Source organism: Eretmochelys imbricata, chromosome 3, assembly GCF_965152235.1.
Source record: "Eretmochelys imbricata isolate rEreImb1 chromosome 3, rEreImb1.hap1, whole genome shotgun sequence".
NCBI classification, from domain to species: domain Eukaryota; kingdom Metazoa; phylum Chordata; order Testudines; family Cheloniidae; genus Eretmochelys; species Eretmochelys imbricata.
The window spans coordinates 177,341,796-177,366,960 of NC_135574.1; the positions used below are offsets into that span (position 1 = coordinate 177,341,796).

General features: G+C 43.7%; 1 protein-coding gene and 1 pseudogene across 1 annotated transcript in view; both read right to left on the reverse strand.

The window, feature by feature from the left end:
• Positions 1–16,358, reverse strand: part of KCNK12 (potassium two pore domain channel subfamily K member 12) — a 59,898-nt gene extending 43,540 nt beyond the window's left edge. Inside the window, exon 1 of the mRNA XM_077811978.1 lies at positions 16,016–16,358. Coding sequence (XP_077668104.1) covers positions 16,016–16,358 — 343 coding nt within the window. The remainder of the gene's footprint in view (positions 1–16,015) is intronic.
• LOC144261871 (mismatch repair endonuclease PMS2 pseudogene) lies at positions 3,979–4,527 on the reverse strand (annotated as a pseudogene).
• Positions 16,359–25,165: the final 8,807 nt, after the last annotated feature.

Consider the following 25,165-nt stretch of genomic DNA (forward strand, 5'->3'; position numbering starts at 1 on the left):
ACATCGGCTGGGAGAGCAATACAGTAGTGCACAGACAATCCAGGAAGTTTTGGAGAGTGTTGGGGACAACTTCCTGGTGCAAGTGCGGAAGGAACCAACTAGGGACCATGTTTCTCTTGACCTGCTGCTCACAAACAGGGTAGAAGTTGGTAGCAACCTGGGTAGCAGTGACCATGAGATGGTAGAGTTCAGGATCCTGACAAAAGGAAGAAAGGAGAGCTGCAGAATACAGACCCTGGACTTCAGAAAAGCAGACTTTGACTCCCTCAGAAAACTGATGGGCAGGATACCCTGGGAGGCTAATATGAGGGGGAAAGGAGTCTAGGAGAGCTGGCTGTATTTTAAAGAAGCCTTACAGAGGGCACAGGAACAATACATCCCGATGTGCAGAAAGAATAGCAAATATGGCAGGCAACCAGTCTGGCTTAACAGAGAAATCTTCAGTGAGTTTAAACACAAAAAGGAAGCTTACAAGAAGTGGAAACTTCAACAGATGCCTAGGGAGGAGTATAAAAATACTGCTCGAGAATGCAGGAAGGCCAAAGCACAATTGGAGTTGCAGCCAGCAAGGGATGTGAAAAGTAACAAGAAGGGTTTCTACAGGTATGTTAGCAACAAGAAGGTTGTCAGGGAAAGTGTAGGACCCTTATTGAATGGGGGAGGGAACCTAGTGACAGATGATGTGGAAAAAGCTGAAGTACTCAATGCTATTTTTGCCTCAGTCATCATAGACAAGGGCAGCTCCCAGACTGCTGCACTGGGCAGCACAGTACAGGGAGGAGGTGAGCTGCCCTCCATGGTGAAAGAACAGGTTAAGGACTATTTAGAAAAGCTGGGCATGCACAAGTCTATGGGGCTGGATACAATGCATCTGAGGGTGCTGAGGGAGTTGGCTGATGTGATGGCAGAGCCATTATCTTTGAAAACTCATGGAGATCGGGGGAGGTCCAAGATCATTGGAAAAAGGCAAATAGAGTCCCATCTTTAAAAAAGGGAAGGAGAATCCAGGGAACTAGACCAGTCTGTCTCACCTCAGACCCTGGAAAAATCATGGAGCAGGTCCTCAAGGAAACCACTCGATCATGTATTGCCACCAGGCCCCCCTCCCTGCACAGCAAGCTGGGATCTTCACCTTGGGTAGAGGCTGTGGCAAACAGCTGATTGCTGTAAGAAGAGCCACTGCTTTTGCAGCTGCCTCTCCCCAAGGAACTAAAGCAGAAGCCCCTCCCTGCAGCTCCCAGCTGTTTGCCTCTGCCTCTCCATGCAAAGCTAATACCTGGGAGCTGAAGGGAGGGACTGTTGAGGGAAAGAGGGAGGGGGTATGCCTGGGAGTGTGTGACTCAAGTTGTTGGGGGGGGGTGCAAAACCTTTAAATTCTGCACCCCCATGCTCAGCAGGCACCAGCTGTATCTGGCAGAAGTCCCTAGCGCCACTACCCCACCACAGGACAGACACCCCCCCCCGAGCTCTCCCCTACCCCCAAGTCTGGTACGCAAAGAATGGAGATGTGTGGGGGTGGCCTCTGGGACCCTCACTTTAACTGTAAAAGAGCCAAATGTGGCTCATAAGCTATGGTTTGGCCACCACTAGTCTATAGGCTCTGGCCCTCAGGCAGGGCAGAGCTAATGAGCAGTCTGTAGTGCTCTAGCCCCCAGGCAGGGCAGAGCTGCTAAGTACTCTATAAGCTCAGGCCTTCAGACAGGGAAGAGCACCACACACAATCTGTCATCCTAGCTCTGGCAGATGATAAACAAATGCAGGCCTTTGGCCTATGGTGGGGAAGCTAGTACCCTGTGGGTGGGGTTGGCAGCAGCAGGGGACAGCAGGATCTGGGCCCACCCTACTCCACTGGATCCCAGCCCAGGACCATAACAATAGCAGACTCTGCCACTGGGTCAGTGGGGAATCCAGGCACAGCACGCTGACCTAAATTCAGGCAGCAACACAGTGAGACTGGAGTTGGCTGTTTCTGGGCTACTTCCTACTATCCCTGCATTCGGTACCTTGGCTCTGTGGGTGTCCTCAGCCTCCTCAGGGTAGGCAGCAACGGCAGTCCTGGCAGCTCCCCTGCAGACATAGGCTCCTCCAGGAGGAGGACGCCCCTTGGTTCAGCAGCAAGCAGGATGCATCTGTGTCCCTCACTGTCTCAGCCCCATGGAGGTGGAAGCTACGCCTTTTATACTTCCTGTTCCACCTTCCCAATTCTGGCAGGAGGGGAAAGTCTGGTCTGGCTCTGCCTACCTGGTCACAAAGGGTGTTCCCTCCCACTCTGGTTGGAGGATTTCCAATAAGGCCTCACTACACTCTGAATCAGCCATTAGTGGCCAGCAACCAGCATTGCAGTTCTGGTGCAAAGCCCAAATGTAGGCAAGGAAAACTACAGTTTCAAGCAGGATTAACCTCAGTTTATACAAATCACATGTCTCCGTGTCTATGGCTTGGGTTTGCAATGATGCAGCCTCACTAGTTGTTGGCTTCCAATGGTTGAATCCCAAGTATAGACCAGGCCTAAGCCTTGAATATTACCTTTTGCTGACAATGAATCTACAGTGGTACAGAAACAGTAATAACGCTGGACTGAGTTTGTCCGTGTCTAGATGTGTGTTCAGCACTGGCTCAGCTGCACTTGTTACTGATACCTGTTGTGAGAATGGGAATTTTCAAAGTGTTGTATGAAACACTGGAGATTCAGGCTTCTGCATAGGCACAGGCATGGGATACATCTGTTACCATCGAGGTCAATGGTAAAACTCCCAGTAAGTACAATAGCAGCAGACTGAGGCCAATGCTGACTGCCTTTGCTAATGCCACCCTATGTCACTCTAGAATGTCATAACAACAAACTGCTACATGATATTAGTTGGTGATAGATCTTTTGTACAGTTCTCTGCCTCTTTCTTGAATGTTGAAAAGCAATTGAAGATTCCAGAAAAGCAAGAAAACATGTTTGCAAAGATGTCCCTCCAATAAAAGAGAGAAAAAATGCTGACATCCAAATGATCTGTGACAGATGGTGGGGAGGTCAAAGAAGGGAGAAGTTCTCAAGTTGGACAAAGAAACAAGGGTAAGTATCAGGAAAGAGGCTGAAGAGAGACAAAGGGGTAATTAGTTATAGAAAGAAAATGCAAGACTGTTTTTCCCCTCCCTATTTGTTTGGTGGTTGTCAACTTGAAAGATTACGTGTGTCCTCAAACAAATATTAAAAATTTAATCAAGCAAACAAATCAGCAGTAGAGAGCAGCCTGGCAAATTGGGGAGACAGCAGAAGCTGGAGGAATTATTGTGCCTATGAGAGGCAAATAATTGGGGAGTATGAGAGAAACTGTAACAGAAGCAGACAAGGGAGAAAATTTCAGGAGAATGAAACAGCAAAGCAAATATAGAAGATAGAGAATGGAGATTGATCTGGACTCCATAGGAACAAAGTATACAGAGTTCTACTCGGGGTTTGGGTTTATGATCCAGCAGTAACTAGACCAAGTGATAAGCATAGTAATTATGATCCCTTCATTGCTGATATACACGCAGTAACTAATATACAGTAAGGTTGCCTAGTAATAGAAAATTAATTGGCTGGAGCCACCTAATGTGAGTTCAACAGCCGGAGAGCTATTAAAGTGCATAATGACACAAGAGCTCATTCATTTCTGGGGGTGCTCACCAAAGAAAATGCAGAAAAGGAGGAGAAGAACGTTGGCACCTAATATTTTGAACTAGTTGAACTATGAGGGGAGACCAGCATTTGGAAATCAGTGTTCCAAACTCATCCCTGGTGAAACTCCATTGATTTCAGTGGAGTAACATCAAGGATAAATTCAGAGTATAGAATCATAGAATATCAGGGTTCAAAGGGACCTCAGGAGGTCATCTAGTCCAACCCCTTGCTCAAAGCAGGACCAATCCCCAATTTTTGCCCCAGATCCCTAAATGGCCCCCTCAAGGATCGAACTCATAACCCTGGGTTTAGCAGGCCAATGCTCAAACCACTGAGCTATCTCTCCCGCACCCCACCAAAAAAATTAAAAAAAATTCTTCACAAACAGCTTCACTAGGCGGTAGCTGAACAAAGGGAATGAGGCTTTGCAACTGTTTTTGCCCAAATATTGCTCCAATGTTTTCCTTTAGACTACAGCTTCCAGTAATACACATCACTGAGTGTTTTTTTCCTTAGCCAACCTGATTGGTGCAGTTAATTCACACTCCCATTGAAATGATATAGAATGCTTGTAATATTTGGACCATTTTTGCATATTCCTTTTTAATATTTCGTTGAAATTCCTTGTGCTGCACTGCCAGGGTATAAAACAATTGCTGCATGCTAACAGTTGTTCCCTGTTGTCATGGGTAAGGAGTTTTCTGAGTAATTTTTCCATTGTGATCAAATACCAGACAAGTTCCAACCTTTGTAGATTTGTGACAAGTAAAAATGGTAACATCACTTAAAGCACACAGTGAACTCAGAGCTTCACCTTGAAATCCAAATGTTCCAACATGCATTAGATCAGAGAAATCAGTAGCAAAGTCAAAAGGGAATAATCAAGTATCATGCCAGTAAACTCTTAAAATCCTTTGAATTTTCTTCAGGATCAAAGAGACTGCTATTTTTAAACAATATCATTGATATTGTTAAAACGGTTGTTAGATATATTGTTAAACATGTGACCAGTTAGTAAGCTGGCACACCCTCCTTAGAAAGGCATCATGATCTAGAAGGGAGCATGGGATAGCAATCAGGAACTCTTGAGTTCTGATCCCAGCACTAAGAAAAGGAGTACTAGTGGCAACTTAGAGACCAACAAATGCACCCGATGAAGTGCGCTGTAGCTCATGAAAGCTCATGCTCAAATAAATGTGTTAGTCTCTAAGGTGCCACAAGTACTCCTTTTCTTTTTTTGCGAATACAGACTAACACGGCTGTTACTCTAAAATCTGATCCCAGCACTGGCACTATTCACTTTGAGCCTGAGCCTGCATCCATTGATTTCAGTGGCACAGGACCAGCCGTTGCATGACTGTAGGCCTTTAGGTCCTGATTTTCAAAAGTGGGCTCTCAGTTTTAGATGTCCAATTTGAGACAGCTTGGGGCCTGGTTTTCAGAAGTGCTGAGCTTCCAGAACTCCAACTCTCAAGTTGGGTGCCCAAAAATTCAGGGTGCTTTGAAAATGTTGATCTATCTTCTCTCTGTCTCAGTTTCTCCGTCTGTAAAATAAAAATAACACCTACTTTGCAGGGGGTTGTGAAGAATAATTTAATGTTGGTATAGTACTTTGAAAATAAAATATTCTAGCTGAGTTAAGTATTCATATATGATGGCTCTGGTACTTAAATTTCCTTTTTAAAACATTTCTTAGATAAAAGTTCCCTTTTAAACCATGTCTTGTCCTTTTAGCCTATGTAAATGTACTTAACTATTAAGTTAACATATTAAATATTGCACATTCTATATTAATATTAATACTCTTTAAACCATGTATTTGGCTGGCCCAGTGGCCTTTCAGTAACATTGTGCACTATCATGTGGGAGACCGAAGTTCAATTTCTAGTCCTAGTCTCAATTTCCAGACAGGCTGTATATACAGCAGCCCAGATTCTCAGCTGTCCGGATTCCAGTATGCCCTGGGGCTCGGCACACCTGAGGCAGAGACCTCAAAGGAGCTGCTTGCAGCTGTCTGGTCTCATGTCTGGGTCTACACTGTTCCAGACCTTAGAATAATCCAGAGCAGCCTCAGGCTGGCTATGGTCCCTGAGTAATGTTGCACCAGCGGGGATCCCTGGAGCACAGCAGCATTCAGCCACTTATCATCACACCTCTAACATGCTCCCATTCAATGGGCTGGGTGGGAGGTGGTGTAGGAGCTATTTGTGTCAGTTCTACACAACCCAGGGATGCCCCTGTGTCAAGGGACTCCCCAGCTAATTGCGTAAATTGGCTTTTCAGACCAGGACAAATCAGCCAGAGCAGGGGCTCAGGATCTAGCCTAGTGCCAACAATGGATAGAAAGAGGCATAGTTTTGCATAATGAAAAGACATGGTTAATATATATAATATAATTCATAATTTCTCAGATGAAATTATTTGTGCTGCTTATTTTGTGCACTCCATTTGTCTTGGACAATGGAATCAGGATAGTCAGTTTCAATTTCTGGTTGTCATGCATTAGCACAACCATGCAAAATTTGGGTTGCAAAGATACTCTAAGCAATACTCTCATTGATTTTTTAAAAATTTTTTGAAAGCATTACTGTTAAAACTAAGTTTTGTTTAAAACATGCTGGCTTTTTTTCTCTAAACTAAAATACTAAATTTAGGGTCAAAATTATTTCACAATGACCATTTAGAAAAGACCTTTCTAGTCACCTGTTAGATTATATTGATGGGCTCCAAGTGGAGTCTCTAGTGTTCTTTACCCCAGATGAATGCAAGCTGTGACCATATGCTGGCAAAATTCCCATCCAGATGAGCAAACCCCTGTACATAACTAGACACAGGAAGCAGAAAACATTGCTTGGAATTATAAAACTAAATGGACCAGGTACTCAGGTGGTATAAATCATTGTAGCCCCATTTAAGTCCATGAAGTTATACTGAGTCACATCAACTGAGGATCTAGCCCTTTAATCTTTATTGGGAGCAACAGATTGATAAAACAGCTTCCATATGTCCACTTAGCACATTGATAAAATCATCACATTATCAGATGCACCAAATCCTGCTACAACAGACCATCCTGAAGAAACAAAACTAAACACAGCACTTTCATGCCAGCTTCAAACTGCAGTTAGTCAGGTAGCAGTGAAGGCAAGCAGTCTGACATTTCAGCTCAGTGAGAAAAGCTTTATAATGCTTGCTGCTTCTTCTGCCTTATTACATGCATTTTGAAATGTATACATATATACTTTAGTTTTGTTTTTACTCTACTCCAGGCCTGGGAGTATTTACCTGAAAATCTGATCCTTTTGCAAAAAGATGTCAGTACAAACCTCAAGTATGTAATTGCAGAGTTTTGGGAAAACATGATATCGGTGATTTTCATCAAAACTACATTTTGGTTTGACTGTTGCTTTTCACCTTGTCTGGTGTCTGTGGAACTATGTGAACATTCCTGGTCTCATCACACTAAAGTAGATACATTGTTTATTGTTGTAATTCACTGGAGCTAACATGAATTTAGAAAACATTTAATGGAATTATTGCTGGATGTGTGCTATCATTCAAAGATATCGTGCAGAAAATTGATTTCCTCTTACCTCATTAAATACTTCAAACAAATGTTTCACAATAACCACTCCAGGAAATCTATACATAATATTGTTGTGTGGAGATAGGTGAGGGCAGGATACAAGTCCATTTAGAACAACTGCCCTTTGGGACTGCTTATATCCAACTGCAGCTTATGCTGCAATAAGTCTGCATGGGCATTAAGGCCATGTCAATCTATCGGGGATCAATTTATCATAGCTACTATAGACGTGATAAATCGATCCCTGATCACTCTGCTGTCGACTCTGGAACTCCACCAGGGCGAGAGGCAGAAACAGAGTCGACAGGGGAGCAGCGGCCGTCGATCCCACGCCACGAGGACGTGAAGTAAGTGATTCTAAGTCGATCTAAGATACATCGACTTCAGCTACACTATTCTCGTAGCTGAAGTTGTGTATCTTAGATCGATTCCCCCCCGCCCCCCAGTGTAGACCAGGCCACAGAGTGTAGGACACTGCCGTGCAAAAGGCCAGCATAAGGACTGTCCCCAAGTCCCACTTAAGCCCTCAAAATAGGGCAAAGTGGCATTTAAGTGATGCATGCATAGGTCTTTTGAACCGGCGTTATGAACAGGGATGAATTGTGACCCTTGAGAATATGGTCCGATGTTCTCAAGGATATGCCAGTCAAGTAGAGCGCAATTAGATTATGTTAGATGGGATAATCTGATGACTTTTTCCTCCCTAACCTTCAGACAGTCTAGGTTATCTGTAGAATTACTTGCCAAGTTATTATACTCATAGCTCACTCCTGTGGAGGCCAACTCATTGGCTTCTGTATGGTGCAGTGCAATGTTTGAAAATGTGCTCACTGAGCCACCAGATTGCCTCTTGAATGTTGTTTGCTTTGATTCAGCACTTCCAACACTTTGAGCCCTAATTCTGGATTTCTTCAAAATTGATTTTCTAATGCAATTTAACTTGAGATCCCTGTGTGCCTGATTCTTATTTATGCTAGGACCCCTTTATATGTCTCTGGCAGGGTACAGAGGGCTATAGTATAAATAATAAATAGAGTACAGATGTATGCACTTTAATGCCTTTTTACATTTCCAAATCAGTGTGAAGGGGACGTAGCATAAATGAGAATCAGGCACTGTGTATGGATAATGGTCTGAGAATTCAGTCATGCTGAAGCTTCTGCAGGGTGGTAAAACTGCGGCTGTTCATGTCTTCACAGAAGGTTCAGAGAGGAAGGTAGCTGTGTGGAGCTTTTGGCTTAAGCAGTAAGGAATATAAGCTTGCCTTACAAGCTGAGGTTATTTACACTCAGTGGTGCTGCCAATGGTGATGAAAAATTATGTTAGGACAGTAAGATCTCCTTCCACCTGCCTATTTTCAGCTATGGGCGTGTGCATGACAGTGTCATATGCCATGCAAAATTGGCTGCAATATGTGCATGCACGAGCATAACACTTTGCTGTGAGAGGAATCTATGCAAAACTTCAGGATTGGACAAAACTTGTGAATCAAATTCAAGCATGGTGCAGAGGGCTGGCACAAAGCCCTCTGCATCACTTATGCCTGCACAGGAGATGGAGAGCTCAGATGTCCTGGCCACACAGCAGGGCCTCTCCACCCCCTTAATACAATAGAAGAGGGACCCATACTCTCCCTGACATGGCTACTGTCAAGTGGCTGCCTAAAATGTAATAGCAGCTCCGATGTCTCAACATGTTTTATAAAATAGGTAAGTATAATTTGTTCTGCTCATTTTTCAAATGGCAAAACTAAAGTACTGAAAATTTAAGTCCACAACGTAATTTAGCATTGGAGCTGGGGTCAGAACTCCTGGCTTACAGACCTGTGATCAGAGCATCGAAAGTAAATTAATCAGAGCCATGCTGGCTTTGCTCCAGAATGAAACATAGGAGAAATATGTGTTCACAAGTTGGAAAGGACCAAAATCAACTGAGAAATAAATTCTGCTGACACTTGCCAGTAAGCTAAGAACACATCACCTGACCATTTGTTTGAAGGATTTTTTTTAATTGCTGAATAGAAAATCTCTCTGAAAGTCTAATAGTCTAATGATTGAAGAAACCTTACTTACAAATAGGCAGCAGACAATCAGAAATTAGAATGGAGAGTTTTCTTATAAAGCTACCAAAAATTTAAATGACTATTAGGAAAAATAGATTCAATATTTGATTAGGTTTCAGAGTAGCAGCCGTGTTAGTCTGTATCCGCAAAAAGGAAAGGAGTACTTGTGGCACCTTAGAGACTTACAAATTTATTTGAACATAAGTTTTCGTGAGCTACAGCTCACTTCATCGGATGCATGCTATGGAAAATACAGTGGGGAGATTTATATACACAGAGAACATGAAACAATGGGTGTTACCATACACACTGTAACAAGAGTGATCAGGTAAGGTGAGCTATTACCAGCAGGACAGCGGGGGCGGACCTTTTGTAGTGATAATCAAGGTGGGCCATTTCCAGCAGTTGACAAGAATCACCCCCCCATGCTCTCCTGCTGATAATAGCTCACCTTACCTGATCACTCTTGTTACCCTGTTTATGTTAACACCCATTGTTTCATGTTCTCTGTGTATATAAATCTCCCCACTGTATTTTCCACAGCATGCATCCAATGAAGTGAGCTGTAGCTCACAAAAGCTTATGCTCAGATAAATGTGTTAGTCTCTAAGGTGCCACAAGTACTCCTTTTCTTTTTGCTAATATTTGGTTATTCAACCATAAGCAATAAGCATTCTACTGACAGCAATCTGGGCATTCAGAGTAGGTCACTTGTGGGCCATTCAGGACAGTGCAGTAAGATTAGGCTTTTAAAAAGAGTAAAAGACATAAAAGGAAATCTACAGGGCCAGTCATGTACCTTTTACCCAAGGTTTGATTTTTGCCTTGTAGGCACAGTGCTTAACAAGGAGCTGTGCAGAGCTACAGAACTCTAAGGGGAGTATTGGGAGGCATTCTGCCTCAGGCAAGCAGAACCTGCTGGAGCTCCCAGGTGCACAGCTTACTTTCACTCACATGGCCAGTGAGCTCTGCTGGCAGATGCATGAGAGGGAGGAGAACAATGACATTGTGTCTCCCTTGGCGAGTGTGTAAGGAGCAGTCCCTGTGTTTCCCTCAGCGCAGGGTCTGTAATTCTGCCTGGCTTTTATGCAGGCCAGGCAAAGAGGTGGGAAGGGGGGGAAGTTCCCTGCACACATTTCACACCTGGATAAAGGCCAGGCAGAATCTGGCCCTCATTAAGGAATATACGGTTGGCCCAGAATAAGTCAACTGGAACATAAAGGATGTTGTATATGTGAGCTCTAAGGCTTCGCTCTCCCGTTAGTTACCAGGGTCAGACTGTGACTGACCCTTGTTTTCAGTGAAGGCAAGAGGGTGAAAGGAGTCTCTCCATACCTGCATAGCCTGCATAAAGGCCAGGAATAGCTGGGCTCAGGAGGACCCCTCCCTATTCCTCTGGAGGCTAATGACACCATAACGAGAGCAGAGATGGGCAGGGAGGAGGTGGGGCCATGGGTCCACCTCAGCATGCATTGCTAGATGGGTATGCAGGAGGTAATACGCATCCCATAAAGGTGTAACAGCATGGCTCCATGTGTGCGCCAGGCATCTCTAGGAGGCTTTGTGCTGACCTGATGCAGAATGCCTCTCAGTGCTCCCTCCAGAACAGTGTGACTCTACCCTGACCCTTGCTATGTGCTGGGCCTACAAGGCACAAATGAGCCCTCATTCTGAGCCTGATTCTGCCATGCTTTCTCACACTGAATAGCACCTTACTCCACAAGTAATCCCACTGAAATCACTGGCACCACCCAGCAATTAAGGGACTACTCAATAAAAGGATTGCCAATTTATTATCATTCAGGAAAAAAAATAACTTAAGTCTCTGTTGAAAAGCTGTGTAACAGAGAACTGAACACTACTAGATATAAAAAAGAAGTCAGATAGGATAAACTAGAGAAAGATGGAGCTGGACTGCTTACTCCCTTGTGCAGTCATTTACCACCTGTGCAAAACACTACCAATGAGTTTTACACTCACTCTGCATGAGTGTAATGAAGAGGGGACTCAAACCCTTTGTCTCTATACATTGATGTATTATAAAAAAGAATGCACAAATGAAAAGGAAACACTTTAATAAACTTTAAGAGAATAGAATAGCGGAAAGAATTCACTTAGATGTTACATATTTGAAACCAGAATATATATTTTCACACTTCTGCTAAGGGTTTTTTGTGTTTGTTTGTTTGCTACCATAAAATGTAGGGAAAGAAAGAGTGTGTTACCATACTGTACTGACATTTTCATCCTGCCTATAGAAGTAGCAGTCATTTTAAAAAGTTATGGTCTTGTAATGAGAAAAGATCTAATGCTTACTGGTATTTTAATGTCTGGATAATTAAATGTACTTAATTTGAAAACACTAAGTTATTTAATGCAATACAGTTACAATACTAGTCAATGTAGTTATATTCGTCATCATGTCTATATCATAGTGATTAGTTGCTTTCTATATCATCATGTCTATATCATAGTGATTAGTTGATAAAACACTTCTAGAATGTAATGAAAAGGTTTACATAATGTAATTGCAATAAAGACCTACAATTTTAAAAAGAATTTGAATTAGTTTATTTAAATTCAACAGTACTATTACAATTTGGCTATTGTTATCAAACTAAAAACTTCACAGGCTCCCTTCAAACAAAATCATTGAGGAATCATTTTCTATAGTAAAATGATCAGTATAATCTATTTTAGATAGTCATGACATGGATATATTTAATTTGAATTGTCTACATAACAATTTTGATGGTGCTATTTTAGGATAAAAAACCTTCCATCAAATCATTGCTCTGCCTAAATTGCTATTAGATATAGCTAATAGCAATTAAATGTGGTCATGGACATACTGAAAATGTATACCATTATGAAATTTGCAGGCATGTAGCCTTAAATACATCTTTTAACTTTATTTGCACACACTGAGCTTCACATTCTGTTTTTAACTGCTGATGAAGTTTGGGTGAACATTTTAAGTTGCTTGACTGACAGTCTGTTTATTGTTTAACCTTTTTATTGGGCTTCTAAAGAAATGTATCAAATATTTACCAATCCGAATCTCCCTACAGCAAAGCAGACAACAAATATCTCCATGTATACAATTAGTACTATTAGCCTATTTACATTAAAGAAGAATAGTGTATTTGAATAATGTATTTTTCAACAGTGGTTCCAGCATGCTAATTTATTGGCCAATTTCAAAAATAATTCTATAATGTAATTATACACATAGTAAATGTGCTATATTTAACACAAAGTCACATATGGTGAAGAACATATCAAACTATCAGTTAAAATGTTTAAAATAGATTCTCATGTCATCTGATCTTCAGAAGTATGTGTTAAAACATCAAGGACTAGATTCACAAGGGGGACTTAAGTCTAAGTCCGACATGTAGGCACCACTGGAATTCACAAAACCACCATTCAGCTGCCACCTAACCTTGTTGGCACCTAAAGTCCCAATGTGCCTACATTTCCATTTGTGGGCATGTGCACAGCTATTAAAGTCCTGACACCACTAAGTTGCTTGGTGCCTGACTCATACCTAAGCTCTAGAGGGATTCACAAACTTGGCATTTTCCTACTTGTCTTACCTGCAGGACCTTATCTGGCACACATGCTCAGAGCTTGCCTAACCTGGACAAAAGACAAGAGGAAGAGCTGATTGTATGCTTGTACCCTGAGGTTAGGGCACTCCACTATGAGATAGGAAACCTGGGTTCAAATGGCTGATCTACCTTATTTAGAGCAGGAACTTGAACCTATGTTTCTCACCTCTTGGGTAAGCACTGCAACCTCTGGGCTTTTGAGTATAAAAGGAGGCTTGTCTTCATTCCCTTGTGAGAATAGGGCTGACCTGGCTTAAGCACTTAACTCCAGGAGAAGATTCACAGCTATGAATCCCAAACAGTGATACGCATCTCTCTTGGACCTGGAGTTAGGGGCTTAACTCTGGGAGAGGGTGGGCTTAGGTCTCCTTGGTATTTCCTGCTATCTAATGTAGACAGTTCTGTGCTCAGCATGCTGGCTTTTGTGAATCCCTTTCTTAGGTGCCTATGATGGGGTGTGCTCTCCACACTGGCCCTGAGAGAGTTGAATTAGGCCATGTGGAGGGCACTAATTAGGGCACCTGTGAGAGAACTGGCAGGTCTTCTATAAAGCCAGGAGGCTGGTAGCAGCGGGAGGAAGCTTGCAGTCTCTCTCCCTGAGTTAAGGTCCTATTGGGTTCTAGGAAGTGGGCAGATACAAACCTGCCCATTGCTAAAGGACCCTCTCCCAGCCTTAGGGAAGGATCAATAAGGTCCAGGAACTCAAATAATTACGGGGGCAACCAAAAATGTAACAGGGGCAGGTGTGAAGGTTAAAGGGTCAATCAAAGGGAACCTGAGGGGGACACTGAGCAGAGAACCCAGAACAGTGCCCACTGCTCCTCGAAGGTGTCAAGGGAGCCAGTGGATGCTGCCCAGAGGAACTCTGGCCAGATACGTGAGTGAAGGCAGGATCAGAAATAGGCCCCACAGCTGCAGGAAACCCACTCAGCCAACTTCCTCTCCCTGGTCTTATAGATGGCTACTTTGGCCAGGGCTAGGAGGAGGTTGACAAGGAGGTCCTGCAATCCCTGAGTTAAGGTAGAAGGAAGGGAAGATAGGAACCCCTGAGAAAAGGTAGAGGAACCTAGGAGGAAGGGTTTATCTAATAGGCGTAACAGCAAGGGGTCTGACTAGGAAGACTGGAGAATGAAAAGCTTAGAGACACACGGTAGGAAGTAGTCCAGGGTGATAGCAGTAAAGTAGATGTAGCTGCAGAACTTAGCTTGCGGTAGGGCCCTGGACTGGAACCCAGAGTAGAGGGCAGACCTGGGTTCCCCTGCTATCCACTGCTAAGTGATATTGCTAGGGGCAATGAAGGGAAAGACTGCCTGAGTCATTGCAGGAATGATGTAGTCAGGGTGGTAGGCATGAAGACTGCTCGATGCTGCTGATGCAGAAGGACTTTGAAAGACTCCCCTGGAAGGAGAAACTGCAGTGTGACCTGGCTGGAGGGCCAAGTCATGAAGCAGCTGTATCATGATCCTATGAGCAGGAGGAGACCTTCAATGGGGAATGAGAAGAAAGGGGACACTGAACTGGGTAGATCTAATCCCCAGAATCACCAGAGTAGGTTCTACCCAGGTGTGAGTAGAGCACCCCACGACAGTAACTAACTGTCATATGCATTGTATAGGGAGCCTGGATCCGTAACTTGGGGTTGTGAATTCCACTAGGCAGCAAGGCACCTAAACGTTAGGTGTTGAAATACTGTGCATTCCAGTGCCTAAGTCCCCCTTGTGAACTTCGCCACAAATGAACATAAAAACCTTTCCACGTATTCACCCTACATTATTTTGCTATGAAGAAGCATTGCAGTGGAGACTTTAGGTGCACAGTAAGTAAAAATCCCATCAATTTATAAATAAAATGAAGGGACTGATAAATCTCCAAAGCTAAAAAATGCTTGAAATTGAGAAATCTCCAAAAAGCTTCAAACTGGTAGTATTTGCTTTACAATTTAAAACAAAATTCTTGATCTCTACTGTTGACTTCGCACAGAGAGGAAACTAAAGAGAAAGTATATTAGATTATAATATTATACATGTTGATTTCTGGTGGGGAGGGTGACGAAGGAAATATTCAACAAGTGCAAATGTGCTAAGGGACAGATTCTGCAACCTGTTGTCCATGGACCTCTGGGGGTCTGCAGACTGTCTAAGATTTCCAAACATTTCCATTTGAAATTTTGTTAGGGCTGTGCAAATGAAAAAAGGTTGAAAACCACTGGAATAGATTGTTACTATGCAGTTAGTCCTACTGATTGCAATGGACCTACTACCAAAGTAAAGTGTTATTCAGAGTGTGGCAGAAACTAGTCTTAAATTACAAGTGGTAATGAAGACTGAAAGAAGCTATCGTGAATAACCTTCTATTTACAAAAAAATTAGCCAAGTACAAAGTAAAACAGTGTGAAACATGAAATTGGTGATTAATTTCTTCACTGGTGCTGTACAAGATTTGGATTGTGATCAGTAACCTGGAATGGAAACATGAATGCAATCCTATAGGTGGCATCCTCACTTTTAAACCACTCGCTAACTCCAGTTGCTATAGCAACTTGATACAGCTTTGTAAGGGGAGATTTTAATGTCATTTCAAAACTTTAATCACCATAGCAACACAATTTAGCTCTTTGAAGCAAAATCGTATTTTTTTACGAATTTTTAATGTGTATCTTACTCCACTTGTATTTCTTTCCCTCTGGAAAAGACAAAAAGCATCTCATTACAAAGGAAAGATGGAACGTAACTATCCTTGCGTCACTACTTCACCATTATTCAAAATACAACAAAAGCAGAAGGGTGGGTGTGTGGGGAGGGTGTGTGGACAAGATTAAAACATTTCAAAGTAACTTTTACAACCTATTTTTTATAATGGGAACTGTACTATTTTAATACACAATGCATTAGCATTCATTCATTCCTGCTATTCAGTTCCACAAGTCGGGCCCCTTTGAAGCAAAGAGGTTTCCACTAGAAAGAAAGGTTTCAGAATTCACGATGGATACATAGACTGATGAGATGAAGAATGCTGACTCGTTATTTTTAGGAAGTCAGTGTATTGCAGATCCTGTGTCTTTGTGTGTGTGTATGAGAGAGAGAGAGAGAGGGACTTACCTATAGTTGACACTACTGTCCCCACAAAATAGAAAGCCCCGGTGAAGTCCCATCTTGGTCTTACGGCATCTGCCCGGATGCCCGCGGCCATGGCTGCTTCATAACTCCGCAGGAAGTCCCTTAGCTCAGGCATACTGATGTTGAATATTTGGCTGAAGTTTTGGAGGGTCCTGTTCCAGCGATGCTGAGCCTCGACTTCGGACGGCCTCTCGAGGGCTGAGAACACTGTAGCTCCAGCTGCCAGATAAGCTGCGATCAGGGCCGCTAAGAGGAGGAATCTGCCATTGTCCTTGTTGAAATGGGACAAGCAGCAGCAGCCCTGCGATCTCCGGCTAGACATCATCCAAATTTCAGCACCCCCGAGCCGGCGGACAGTGACCAACACCTCCTCGAAGACACTGGCATTGGACTACCGTTAAATTCATGGAATCCCGAGTTAAAATCGTAGCTGGTTCATTGCAGGTGCGTCTTTTCTCAGTCATACTTAGCAAGAGCCAGCGGGGAGCCCTGAACTGCCATGCTGATTTCAGTGGCTGAAGCTGCAGGAGAATACAACTAGCCTGAAGCCCAGAGGGTCCTGTGGACAATCCCCACCTTGGCTTTAGCTTTCCTTGGAGCCACGTCTGGAGTTCCTTTTTCCTTTGAGCTCTCCACTGAGCTCTGAACTGCAGTGGCCATTGGTTTCTGGGAAACGGCTTTACTCTGCATCCCCATCCCCCCTGTGACCATATTCTTTGTATCCAGCCTGCCACCCGCTGACAGACACCGTCTGTCTGGCGTCCTCTTTTGGGGAAAGTTATTGATTTCAGGAGCGCTGGTTTTTGGTAGCCAGGGTGAATGGGGTCCAATGTTCTCTCATTCCAATTAACAACTGTTTGGTCATGACGTATTCAATGGAATAGCTGGGGTTCGCCAAATAATACTACTTACATCACGCTAATATCTTAAGGTTTTATTTGCAAAGTTCTGGGGAATTTGCCTTGGTAACAGATCCCTTAAATTCCGCATCTTAAAAAGTATTCTCTGTCTCCACTGTGAGTCCATATTTCCATACACAAGTCGCTGCATCATGCTTACAGGCATCCATAAGTATCCCCTGAGACCAGTGTCGGTAGTTAGGGATCAGCTGCGTTTAAAGCCATCTTGATTCTGTCGGAGCTCAAGATTTGGCAAAACACCATGAGTCTGGCTTTCAGCTTCGTTGTTCCATCATGCGCACTGGTCCTCTGCATTTGCTCAGATTTTTTTGCTTTCATTTCGTTGGGTGAAAATGCAGTCACACCTTTCTGCAGACCGTAACTGCTCTGGGTTATAACATATCTACATTCAAACGTGCCTCTCTGCTCGCGAAAAGGGCTCGACAAGTTTTTTTCGTATAGAATCCCAAACAGTTTAAGGCTTATTTTGTAACAAAGCACTGGATGTATACCCAAGTTACTTCCTCTGCGCGCACTGGTGTATACTTCAAACTGGATGGTTCGTTGCAAAAATGCATCCGTAGACAGCCATGCAAGTCACCAGGGAGGCAAATTTCAATCTGGATACGCGTGACTTCTACTTTTTTGCCTGACTCATTCTAGGAGTCCCCTGTTGGGCTCGATTTCTGTCTCCGCCTGAAGTCAGCGTAAAAGCCTTGGTGTTAAAATGCATTGTAAATCACAGTATTCAGCCAGACAGTTCCCGGCCCCTCATCCCCCCAAAGTCCCTGAACTAGCCGCATCTAACGGCACTTTTCGCTCTGGCTCCGTGCGCTGAGCCTCGGAAGCCGCGGGGTTAGTCCAAAGGGCTGTTTACAACGTCTCCAAGAGCCGTGGGGCGGCATATTTCACAGACAGTCCGGGGGGGGGGGAGGCGACCCTTGAGAGCAGGCAAAGGGAGCTGGCGCGCTGCCCTGTACCCGCACCCTGGGGAGCGCAGCGCTGCCGCCGCCGCCCGCCGCCCGCCGCCGCCGCCACCTCTAGCGGGGCCGCGGCGGCTCAGACAGGCGCGCTTCGGCGTGGGGCTAATGCCCCCTGTGTTCTCCTCGCTCATGGGCGGGATATTTTTTGCGGCAGATCCGCTGACACCTAACCAAATGCAAAACGCCTGATCGGAGGAGGGTGGGAAATGGTGGCTCTGCCCGCCCGCCGGCCGAGGGGCCTGCGCTCTTTGTTCTGTGGGCTCCGAGAGGCGGCTCTGCCAACGCTGCAGGGGTTTGGGGGATTGCTCCAGTCAGCGGCCCGCCGAGCCGCCCTGGGCCTAGTCTCAAGAAGCCGCCGAAAGGAGGAGATGCAAACCACCTCGCGGAGGAAGGGGGAGTGCTTTCAGGTAGGCGAAACCTGCAGGCTTCTCCTTCCGTTTCTCTTCCTGATATCCAGTGCCCCCAGCCACTGGATTGAGCTGCCTTCCAAGCAGAACTGTAAGTCCGGGGCCCGTTTAGTTGAACATATAAAGAAAATTATTTAAATGATGTGATTTTGTTTATACAACTAGGTAAATGATTAAAAATGTAAAGTAAAACGAGTTCTTAGATTTATTTGAGGAAATGTTTTAATTTATCACAAGAAAGGTTCTTTTTGAAGAGTCTGCTAATAGCTTAATGGTTAATTAATTAGATGAACATTTTTTTCCCTTCAATGCACATTAATGTTTGTGATCAATCTACATTTCCTGGAGTACTCTAGGTTAAACCCAAGAAAATGGCACATCACTTAGTTTCGTTTGTGGCTACCATCTTTAAGATCAAGACTTTCCCAAAGCTGGTGGATTCTTTCCCTGATAATTTCTTCACAACAAGATTTATATCCTCTCTTATCCATTAAGTCCCACTAGATCGGAGTGGGCAAACTTTTTGGCCTGAGGGCCACATCAGGGGTCTGAAACTCTATGGAGGGCCGGGTAGGGAAGGCTGTGCCTCCCCAAACAGCCTGGCCCCCGCCCCCTATCTGCCCCCTCCCACTTCCTGCTCCCTGACCTAAACCTACGACCTATCCAACCCCCCTGCTCTTTGTCCCCTGACCACCCCCCCCGAGACCCTCCACCCCAACCACCACCCCCAGGACTCCACCTATCCCCTATCCAACCCACCCTACTCCCTGACTGCCCTGACCCCTATCCACACCCCCACCCCCTGACAGGCCCCCCGAGGACTCCCATGCCTATCCAACCCCCCCCTGCTCCCTGCCCCCTTACCATGCTGCTCAGAGCACCAGAACTGGCAGCTGCGTGGCCTGGTTGGAGCCAGCCACGCTGCCACGCAGTTTAGAGCAAGGGGCAGACTGGCGGCTCTCGCAGCCCCACCACCCAGAGCACTGGCAGCAGGGTGAGCTGAGGCTGTGGGGGAGGAGGGACAGTGGGGGAGGCACCTGGGGCTAGCCTCCCCGGCCGGGAGCTCAAGGTCCAGGCAGGATGGTCCTGCAGGCCACAGTTTGCCCACCTCTGCACTAGATGCTACAGTCGCTTGGTGAATCATTTGCGGTGGTGAGAAGTGGATAGGAAATTGTAATGAGTGTGTTGCAAAAGGCACAGAGCAATATATCCCATTTAGTCCCAGTCCTGCAAACACACATGCATGGGAATAACTATACAGATAAATCACATGTATTTATTTAGCCTGGGATTATTCATATGCATAAGTGTTTGCAGGAGCTGGGCCTAAATGTGGAAGTATAGGGACCAATTCACAGCAGCAGCAAACTTTTCTGGGAGCGTTTTTGCTTTCTGTTTTTTGTTCTGTTTTGCTCTTTTCATGTGGGGGAGTGTACTCTTTACGAGATAATAAACATAAAGTAACATCATGACTTTGCAGATGAGTGATTATGGTGTCTTGTCCTTTACCAGGATGCTTACATGTTATTTATGCATCGGTAACTGCTATAAGTTCTTATCTGAGATCTGAGTGTTTTTGCTTTGCACTAAGGTTCCATATCACTTGTGCAATTATCCTCTCTTTACACAGATCTGTAACACAAACAAAATTTGGGACTTTGCTTACTCCACAGTAGAGACATTCATTCTCAAGGGAGGTATAATATATTTTGATGTCTTCACAATGGTAAGAAATATATTTAAATTTCTTCACAGCACACAGGCCAGACTCTCTGTCTGGGAAGCTCAGCTCTTAAAGACACAGTCCCGTATACCACCTCTTCCCTTCCAAGCCAAACTTTAATAGCACTTAACCGCCTGAGACCCTTTTGGGCAAACTGGCAGGCTCAGTGCCCTTTATCTCCCTCCCTTCTGGGATTTGGAGAAGCTGTCACCTATTCCTCCATAGCATATGTCTATCTGGGATGACAACCTCATGCAGTTTGACACCACTGCTTTTTGCAAGCATTGTTTCCTATCATAAAGATGCGCAACATAATTTTCATGAAGTTGTGGCAGCTCCTGGGATCCCAAATCGTACTGACTTCTTTTTTTGTTTTTGCATATCTGTCCTTTTATACAGCTGCAAGTCCCCACTGACTCTGACATCAGTGTCTGACAGTGCAGATATTCTTGTTTATTGCGTAAAATGTCAGCATGTGACAACACAGGCGTCACTGGTGGTGCTCTGTACTTTTACAGTGCTAAATGTGAATCAGAGTCTGATACTGTAGCCTTTATTATTTTGACAATGTTTCCCCCATTTCTAGAGTTTCAGTTCTGGTGAGGCTGTTAACTGTTCCATTCCTCCACTTGGGGTATTTTCTTAATTACTTTTTACTCCTGATGCCATGTGGTGTTCAGTGCTCACTTACTGCAGAAGGTACTTTCAAGAGCTCTTCTTTATTCTGTGTCCAGTTCCAGCTGTTCTGTGCATAACAAAAGCTTCACATCACTCTGTCAAAGAAACTCAGCCCCTAAAGGTACTGTTCCCAGTACCACATTTTTTTAGATCTTGGCTTTTTCTCTGAACTTGGAGCTAACATCATCTTGACTGAATGATGTGGTACCGGTTACCAGGCACTCCATGTGGGAGGCCACGCACAGCCAAGATGCTGCAAGTGTGGTTGGTCAGACTTGTCGATTGTACATAGGGGCAGAAGAGGGTGAATGCAAAACAGATAAAGAAAAGGACAGTCTCTGGCAGAAAACATTATATTAGAGTGACTCCAGGATAAGCAATGAAGGGGCAACCTGAGAAATGATACATCAGATAAAACTGAGAGAACAAGGCATTTTCTATCATAGTTGGAGACACATTAACTGGGAAGTTTGGGCTGTATCAGAACACACACTGGATCTAGAGGTGGAATATCCCTAAAGTAGCCTTCACACTCCTAAAGTTGGTCTGGTTTCAATAAAACTCAGCAGGGGAGAAGGAAAAGCAAGGAAGGCCCAAGGGACAGTAAAATAATAGAGAAAAGCACCTAGGACCTAACCTAAAGCCCATTGAAATCAATAGGAATCTTTCAATTGGCTTCCATAGGCTTAAAATCAGACCCCTAATGAGGAGCCCTATATAATAGCTGAGATCTTGGCAGCTGAGTGTCGATAGAGCTGTAGCTAGAAACAACAAAAGAGCAGGCAAGCAGCTGACTATATGGCAAAGCAGAGTCAATGGAGCTGCAGCCAAATAGAATCAATAAATATAGCTAAAAATATAGCTAAGGAACCAGTTGTTTTACATGATAGCACCACCGATGATCAAAATAGGAGAAAATGTTTCATCAAGGACAAAGGGCCTGCTTTTTCTCTCACCTACACGGTTGTGAATCAGAAGTAAATACCTTGGTATCAGTGGCATCAAACTGAACCAGATTGTGATTTCCATTGAATTCACTGGATTTACATTTGTGTAGCAGAGATCAGATTCTGGACCATGCATGTTAAACTGAGTGAGCGAAAGAATTCAGGTCTAGTGCTTTTGTTAAAAAAATGAAATATTAAATAGTTATAATCTAAGGGCCCAATCCTGCAAGGAGTTCAGCAGCTTTAGCCTATGAGAGACAATGGAGCCAATCTTGCAAACTTTTAATAACATACTTATGTGAATGATCTCTTTGGCTTTTTATGGACTACTCACTTGACTAAGTGTTTGTGTAACCTGCACCCATGCAGTGTAGTACTCTGTCTGCTCAAGTGGCAGCTAGGCCACACAAAGCAGGGGTGGCCAAACTTATTGACCATCTGAGCCACCTAGGCTAATCTTCAACAGTTTGAGAGCTGCACCTGCCAGGGCTCGGGCTTCAGCCCTGTGGGGCTCCAGACCTGCTCCTGCTGAAGCCCTGATCCCTGGTAGGTATACCAGGCTCATGCCCCGGACCTCCCACCCGCTGGGCAGACGCTGGAGGCAACACTTGGGGGGTAGGGTATGTGGGGTCATGAAATTCAAAATTTTCAATTTTAACAATACGTTGCATTGAAATTTCTAACTTAATAAAAAAGCCTTGGACATTTTTACAAAATTTTGCAAAACAAAATATATATCCCATTTTTCAATCTGTGATAGAGCTGGTAGAAAAATGTTGAATTTGTTAATCAAAATGTCAATGAAAAAGCAAGATTAATTTTTCATTAAAATATCTGCAGAAATTATGTCCCTTTTATAGCCATCTCCATGAAGAAGGAACATTATCAGTGGAGGATTAAACATCAGGCAAAGGATTTTGATTGAAAGGAATACCACAGCTCCATCTTGCTCAGGACAGCAATCAAAGCTTCATGGGGGCAAATCCTGAAGTCCTTGCTGAGTCCTTACTTACACAAAACTCCCACTAAAGCCAATCTCTGAAACTAGCCATTTGGCCAAATGACACACTTTTGATCAGCTGGTCAAAGGACTATGATACTTGGCCATTTGATTAAGTTATTAAAACTCCCTGGCATTTGGCCAAAACATTATTAGGATTCTAAACCATTTACATCAGAACAGATGTTTTTATAAAGCAGGGCTTCAATAGTAAATTCAATGCTTGCCTCACAGACCAATACATGTTGATGTTTACCTCAACAGAAGTGTAATGTGTTTCAGTTTAGTGAATTACAATGGTAGGATAGATTCATACCATAGGCAATTCTCATTAATGTCTTCACAATTGCACATCAATATGCTGACAATAATATAGTCCAAAGATAATTCAGGATTAGCAAAGGCTTATGCATTGCTACTCATGCCATAATTTAGCAATACAGTGGAGCTATTCTGGCGTCTTTAAATAATTATCTGATTATTAAACCCCAAGCCTGTTATGCCAAAACTGGAACACCTCACTATAAGCACAGTGAGGCAAGATTTCCTGTGTTTATGTGTGTGATATCAGCCATTGTGTTTAACTAACTGGAGGCCAGGGTTTGTAAAAGCAATTATTTCTATAATCAAACAGCAGTGTTTACATTACTAGCTTGGTTGTTTAGAGGGAAACACATGCAAAGACAGGAGATACATTCATTAGTTGTTAATTAAACTGCCATTCTGAAAACAAGTCATAAAAATGGGACATGATGTTCTGCATTAAGGATTAAAGTTTTGTATGATGTTTTAACACTTAAACTACGTAATGTAAAATAATCCTGCATTCTTTCTTATTTTATAAACCTTATTATCTTCTAAGTGTTTGATGAAATGTCACTATTATTATTTGAGCGAGACAGTATCAAAAGCTTTACTAAAGTCTAGATATACCACATCTACCGCTTCCCCCCATCCACAAAGCTTTTTAGCCTGTCAAAGAAAGCTATCAGGTTGGTTTGACATGATTTGTTCTTGACAAATCCATGCTGACTGTTACTTATCACCTTATTATCTTCTATTTTATAAACAGCAACCTAAGGGTTTCTTTCTCAAAGCCATGTAACAATTTAATTGTGTTCTCTCAGACTCACTCGGAGAGAATAATCTCATTAGTGCCACAATTCAATTCAGTTTTACTGTGATGCGTAATTACTTTCAAAAGGCCTGGTCCTGTGAAGTGCTGAGTGCCCTCAATTGCCACTGAAGACAATGGTAGCTTAGGGCACTCAGCACCTTATAGAATTGTACCTGCAACCTAATGCTTTATACAGACACTGACCTTTTTCATACGAAGTGTGAAACTTTATATTTCATGTCTTAACCCTTCTACACTGGTGCCTTAGGTTCTTCCTTCATCTGTTTGCTAATGCATTTTGTAGGATTGTATTGCACAGGGAGACCTCTGCTCCCAGTGTCAAGACATGCAAGGGTATTTTAATAGGTACAATTGTAGTCTGACTATTCACTGAGTGGTAGATCCACAACAAGCCATGTAATATACTGAGAAGTCAACAAGGGTAAATTCTGTATGCACAATCCACAATGTGAGTAATTCATTTAGATTATTAGATGACAGTCACAGTTTCAGCTTCTTAAGAGTCTCCCTCTGAACAGCACAACCAAAGGCCAGATTTTCAAAAGAGCTTGGCACCCAGCAGTTCTCTGTATGAGTGTCTGGACTTTCAGAAGAACTGAGCCCCCATTTAGGCACCAGAAATGCTCAGCAGCCTTCCATTCCCACTGAGAATAATTGTGAGTGCTGAGCATTTCTGAAAATCTGACCACTCTGCTTAGGTGCCTAACTGGGGGCTGTTCAGTACTGAGCTCTTTTGAATATCAGGCCCCTGTACACAGAGAAACACAGGGTTTATAATGCCCCAAAGGGAACAGGGAGGGCTATGGCTTCCCACACATACACACAACGCCCTCCCCACCTTCCACCGGAGCTGTAGAGCACATACACACAACCTTCCGCCCCGAAAAAGAAAAGAAAAAAACAATGAGGAGTCCGGTGGCACCTTAAAGACTATTTGGGCATAAGCTTTCGTGGGTAAAAAACCCACTTCTTCAGATGCATAGAGTGAAAATTACAGATACAGGCATAAATATAGGCACATGAAGAGAAGGGAGTTACCTTACAAGTGGAGAATCGGTGTTGACAAGGCCAATTCAGTCAGGGTGGATGTGGTCCACTCCCAATAATTGATGAGGAGGTGTCAATACCAAGAGAGGGAAAATTGCTTTTTTAGTGAGCCAGCCACTTCGAGTCCCTATTCAAGCCCAAAGTAATGGTATTAAGTTTGCAAATGAATTGTAGCTCTGCAGTTTCTCTTTGAAGTCCACCACAGGAACCTGTGGGACAAGTTTTGCACCCCCAAAAGCTGTGCAGCAGAGAACTTGTTTCCCTATGCACCCAAGACCCACAGAAGGGATTCCTTCCGGAGATCTCCGGG